A 6,000-nucleotide genomic window follows, 5' to 3' on the forward strand; every position below is an offset into this window, starting at 1 on the left:
GAGCTTTGTTCAAAATAGCGAAAATAAAATTCGCTGACAATAGCACAGTTAAAATACATTTTTCACTTAATGTCCTGAAATTACTAAGCATTTTTGTTTTATTAGTCTTTAAGCTAAGGTAGGTTTTTATTAAACTCTGAAGTTAGCCTCAAAATACCACCGTAAACTGAAGGGAAACATTCTAGTACTTGTCACATGTTAAGTAAATGTGACTAACCTAACACAGCAGCATGTGTTTGAAAATGTTAATTTAGAAGAGTATCTTAAATACATGTCTAAATTAGTAGGGAAATGGTGAAGTTTTGTCTTTAACTACTGTCATAAAGTCTTTGCTTCTTAGCAACAGGTCCATGCAGGTCAAAGGTACTTGACCTTAGTCAGGATTACAAGAGTGATTGCTCCCTATTGTGAAAAATCCCACACAGGGACAAAGCCACTGGGGAAAAAATAATAAATCTCGAAAGCAGTGTAGCAGTGTTCACTCCAGCTCTCTCAGGGACAGCAATCCGTCCTGCTGAACTACAGCAATATTCCCAGATCTGCCCAATCTCACTGATACTCACAGGAGTTTCCTGAAGACCTATGCCCTTCCAGTCTTTCCTGACCTCATGACATCACTTTAGCCATTAGCAATCATTCTGAGTCCTGTCTAAAGCAGCAGAAATTCTTCTGCTTTCCCATTAGAAAGAACAACCAAAGCACAGCAGGACTGCCTCAATCAGTGTTATTTTATGCACCTATTTTGTGTTTCTAGTTATCCCAGTAAAGCTACACCACTCTACCGTCACCAAACCCACTTCTTTCAGATTGTTCAGTGCTTCAAACATTCCATGTGGTTAGCACATGATCATCCATGTGAAACACTGGTGAAGGGACAGGGTGGGTAGATGGCTATTCCTTGCTCCCCACTTGTGCTCCTCTGGTAGATTCCTTACCCTATTAAGTCCCCCATTCTATAGACTCCTAAAACCCAAGAACTGATGGGGAGGGGATGGTCACACATACAAAGCCTCCACAAAGCTCTCTCCAAAAATGTGTTGTGCTGTGAATAAACGCAAGAGACACCCACTATTCACCCTTCAGCAAAGGTGAAGGTTAGGAAGGAGGGATTTAAGGATGGAAGAGAGAGTGTTAGATCTCTCCCGTGGGTTCTGGAGCTCAGCCAGCACCTCTCTGCCCACAGACGATCCCAGCACCCACCAGATCGCCAGGTGCCAGCCCGGTCCCCTCGGGTCCCACCACATCTGCTACCTCACGCCCCTCCGGCTACTCACGTTTGATGCACCGCTGCGAGCCCGTGGCCTTGCTCCAGCCGTGGCAGCACTGCCCCCCGCACACATTGACCCTGCGGGAACAGCAAACAAGGACCAGTGTCCGGCGGGGCACCCCCGCTCCCCATCCCGAGCCGAGCCGGGGAGACAAAAGGCGGGAAGAACGAACCCTCCCGACGGAACTCGACGCCTCACGGCGGGCTGGGGCCGCGGCGGGCTGGGGCGGCCGGCCCGGGGAGCGCCGGCTCCGCGCCCGCCCCCAGGTGCGTTCCGGACGCGCCGGGAACCGCGGCCGCGCAGGTAGCGCCGGGCCGGGCAGGTAACGCCGCGGTGCCCCGGAGCCCGGGACCGCCCCCCGCCCTCCCCCCTCCCGAGGGGGCGACAGCGGCCGCGACGGGGATGCCGGCGGTGGTCGGGAGCTGCGGTGGTGGAGCGGGGACGTGCGGGACGGGAGCGCGCCTTACCCCGGCAGCGGCGGCAGCTGGTGCTTCTGGCGGAGGGGCAGGGCGGCGCTGCTGTTGCCGTGGGGGCCCGGCGGCGCCTTGAGCCGCGGGCTGAAGCGGGCCGGCTTGGCGAAGGAGGAGGCGTGAGCGGCGGAGTTGGGGTGGACCTGGCCGGCGGGGCCCAAGCGGAGCTGGACGGCGGCGCTGCCCGGCTTGCTCATCCGCCGGGTCCGCTCCGGGGGGCCGCCGCCGCCGTAGCGCGTGTTCAGCTGCACATTGAACGGGCGCTGCTGCTGCTGCTGTTGCTGCTGCTCCCCCCCGAGGAGGGTCGGGCGCTGCTGCCGGCTGCCAGAGGAGCTCCCCCGGCCGGGCTGCAGGACGTACGTGATCCTCCTTAGCCTGCCCTTTTCGGAAGCTGCGAGTCCTGGTGACAAAAGCGCACAGACAGCGAGGAGGAGGAGGAAGCCCCATCTGATCCGACCCATTTCCACAGCGGGAGTCCCTACAGCCGGCGAACTTCGCGGAGCCGTGGCGCAAGGGTTTCCTCTCCGCCAAAGGACGCGGCTGTGCGTGCGACCTGCGCCCGGGGCGCGGATCCCTCCTCCGCTCGCTGCCCCCCAACCTGCTCCGGGCGGGGCGGAGCAGGAAAAAAGCCTCAGGATCCTCCCGCCCGCCCCCCAAACTGTTAGGAAAGTTCAGCAAACACTTCGCCCCGTGGAGCAGGAAAACATCGTTGGAAGAAAGGAAGCGGCGGGTGCGAGCCGAGCTGCGAGCCGGAGCGGGAAGGGAGGAGGAGCAGCAGGGGAAGGGTGTTTGCTGCAGGGGGGTGGTCGCAATGGAGAGCAGATGTCTCGGTGCCGGAGCTGCCCGGGGTCCGCCTGCGTGTGGAAGGAACGGCCCTGGAGCCGGTGCGGGCTGTTCCCAAGCCCCTCTTTAAGAGTTTCTCCGCGAGTGAGCGTGTGCGGAGGGGAGGGGGCGGGCGGAGGGTGCCCCTGCCCCGGTGCCGGCCCCGCGCAGCCAATCTGGGGCCGCCGTGACGTCAGGGGCGCTCCCGGGCCGGGAGGGGGCCCGGCCGGGCCAGGTGACCGCGGGGTGCGCGGCTAAGCGAGCCCCGGGAATTCCTGCTGAACCCGCGGGTGCCGGCCTGTCCACTGCCGGGACCCGGCCCGCACAGCCGCCCGAGCCGCTGGGGCAGCGTACCTGCACCTTTCTGTTGTATTTCAATGGAGATGAGTGAGGCTTTAAAGCCCCAAAAGCGTAATATAGGTGCTTTGCTCTCTAGGTGGGGACTCGATAAAAGCGCTTACACACGTTGAGGTAAGCACATCCCTCCGTCTCCGCCTCATGAGAGCCAGAGGTTGCTCTTAGCAGGATTAGGAGGGATTATATTGTTCCTTGTCTTCCTTTATGTTCGTAAAGCAGTATGTATTAGTAAAGAATGAAATACAAACCACAATTGTATACTCGTAATTAATGTATAAGCAAAACTGCCCACGTCTTTCTCCAGTGTGTCTTCGCTAATCTCACCCTTTAGCACTGTAAACAAAAAAAACAAAGTTCACAAATAACCCGAAGGTACATCTTTTAAAATACTCAGAAGCTGATGTGTCCGAGTTCTTTCCAAGAAACTTTGTGGAGAATCAGTTTGCAAATCCAATAGCTTGGAATTCAGGTCCTCCTCCCAGGGTTCTCCTCTGCTCTTTTCCAAAGCTTTAAGGACACTGACCCCGGCTCCAAACTGACGAGATTTTGCTCTTAAATGCTCTTGGCACAGCTACACAGCCGGCAAGGGGAGCAGGAGGGTTTTACGTGTACTCGATTCTAGGCAAAAGCCAGTGTTGAGAGCACAACGGTCCCTTCCTCTTTAGTTCTCATCTATTTAAAACTGCTCAAAAATAAATAGATGTTTTAAATAGATGAGAGTTTGGAGCTTGCTATAGTCACAGTGTAAGGGATCCACAACAATGTTAAAAGGCTTCTGCTCCTGTGCCTCCAGTGGTCTGAATTGAAACCCAGTGTTTGAAAAGAAAATGCCACAAGTACTTGGGTATTCTAAATCCACAGTGGGTTAAATGAGAATGAAACTCTGTGGTGCTTCAGAGAAAAACTGAGATAAACCCTGAAAGTTTCCAAGCCCCGGGTTGAAGTTAGCAGGGAAGATAACTGTGAGACCACTGCCTCTTCTCATAGCAAACATATACATCTGTTGTCTTTTTAACTTGGAAGACATTCCCAGCAAGTGAACTGCTCAGCCTTCCAAAAGCTAATTATTGTCAATCCCAACTATGCTGTTTTTAGAGTATTTTGGGAACAGAAAAACACCTTGAAACCAGTGTGAGGAGGTGAGGACTGAGTAAGTGGTGAGAAACTGATGTGGTACTCAGGATTGTTGCTCTGCACAAGGCCACTGTCCTTCAGAAGTTTTCCAGAATGAGATCACAACTCTGTGTGTGGCTGGGTTTGTTGAACAGAGGGCAAAAACTGCATCATTCCACAGCAGAAGCCAGTTGCTTTTAAGAAATGTGAGGTTTAAGTCATGTCAAGCAGGGGGCAAATGTGGTGTATTACTGGCTACTGTACAGCAAATGGTAAGGAACCTCAAGGGAAATACAGCCACAAAGGTGGAGGCCTTGCATAGAATCACTGAGGTAAAAAACCATTCTTGAAAAAACATTTAGGATTATCTGAAATTAATTGCTAGAGGTCAAGCACTCCTCACAAATTTATATGGCAGATCTGATTTTCAGTGTTCTCCTTTTTTTCCCCCCCCGTAGAAAGGAAATCCACACTTTTCCATTTGTCTGCTATCTGGTTTTGCTTCCTCCCTCCCTCCCCCTCCTTCTCCACAAGGTTTTGGATGTCAGGTTTGGCTGCAGTAACACATCAGGTTGGCTGCATAAGTTTTAACAGCTAAAAGAGGACTTCAGTGAACCACCACTGCAGGCTAAATCTCAGCTCAGAATTTTTTCACATGTAGAAGTTTCTGCTTCCAAAGGACAAGAAGTTCATCCAGCACAGATCAGCATCAGCCAGATGCTGGCCTTTTAAAATCAAGCCAGGTGACTACTAAATTCTGAGGATTCTTCAGTAAATGGTGTCACTGCTTGTGGGAAACCTGCCCTGGCTGCCTCCCCAGCTGCTGTGGAAAAGACACTGACTTGAGTAAGCAGTGACAAACAGGAATTAGTATCTCACACCACCTTTCAGGAACAGCCCTCTTTTTGAAGAAGAGTTGGGAAAGCAGTTTGCACTGTTTCTGTTCTTGTCCCCTGTGGTTTGTGACTAAAGGGTGGACATAGGGAACATAAAGTCCCTTAGTCTGTACACCACCCACCAGAGGGGCAGACCTCTGGGTGCTCGGCTGTAAGGGTGAGGCTGAGGCTGAGAAGGGCAGAGCTGGCTGGAAGACTGGGAGCAGGACAGATCCAGGAGGCAGAACTGCTGCCCTGATGAGATGGCATGACTGCCTCAAGGTTTAATGGCTTAATGGACAGGGGAGAAGCCAGTTTGAGAGTGTGAGTATCTATAAGAAGAACCAAAATAGCATTATTCAAACCAAAAGAAGAACTAAGCTGCCATATATGTTTCTGCTCAAGTCTCATGACTTTGGGGTCAGTCCCGTGAGTTGAATGAGGAAGGACAATAGTTTTGAGCTGTCAAAGCTGGCAGCACTCAGACCTCCACTGTTCTTTTCATCACACAACTGCTGCCCTGTCTCATGGAGCATGTGTTTGGTGCACTGGCTCGCAGGGCACTGCAGGGACCTTTGCAGGATGCCTCAGTGAGGATGTGCTCTGTGTTCTGCTGAGGGTGAAGCCATCTGAGCACAGGTGATCGCTGAGCCAGCAATTAGCACCACAGTGCCACCACATGTCCCTGTGACTCCATGTCCACATTAGCCAGGCAGTAAGTTGAATGATCAGCACTGCCTGATGTGTCTGGCTAGGGGGTCAGTAAATGGCCCTGGTGATCTTGTAGATCCATCAGGCAGCAAGTCTTGGCTTGTAAGGAGAGCTGGGTTGGAAGCTCACATTTAACATTAGAGTTTGGCAAGGCTAAATGCTGTATTTAGCCTCAATTTTGGCTATTTAAGAAAACTTTTACAGTACTGTACCTCCATTAGCTTCAGTAATATTACTTCAAACTTCTTTTGGGCTAAAGGAGGAAAAGCAGTCTATAATTTCTTGTAAGCTGAGAATCAGCTGGAGACCTGTATTTGCTCTTTTCCTTTTCTGTACTATACAATTATCTGGAAAAAAAGTCCTGTATTTTGCAGCCTAAATTAC

General features: G+C 52.1%; 1 protein-coding gene across 1 annotated transcript in view; it reads right to left on the reverse strand.

Moving 5' to 3' along the window:
* Window positions 1-2,199, reverse strand: part of LTBP1 (latent transforming growth factor beta binding protein 1) — a gene marked incomplete at its 5' end in the record, with an annotated part of 186,771 nt that extends 184,572 nt beyond the window's left edge. The window contains 2 exons of the mRNA XM_084202889.1: window positions 1,275-1,345; window positions 1,736-2,199. Coding sequence (XP_084059015.1) covers window positions 1,275-1,345; window positions 1,736-2,199 — 535 coding nt within the window. The remainder of the gene's footprint in view (window positions 1-1,274; window positions 1,346-1,735) is intronic.
* Window positions 2,200-6,000: the final 3,801 nt, after the last annotated feature.

Source organism: Fringilla coelebs, assembly GCF_963513975.1.
Source record: "Fringilla coelebs genome assembly, chromosome: 3".
Taxonomy (NCBI): Eukaryota; Metazoa; Chordata; class Aves; order Passeriformes; family Fringillidae; genus Fringilla; species Fringilla coelebs.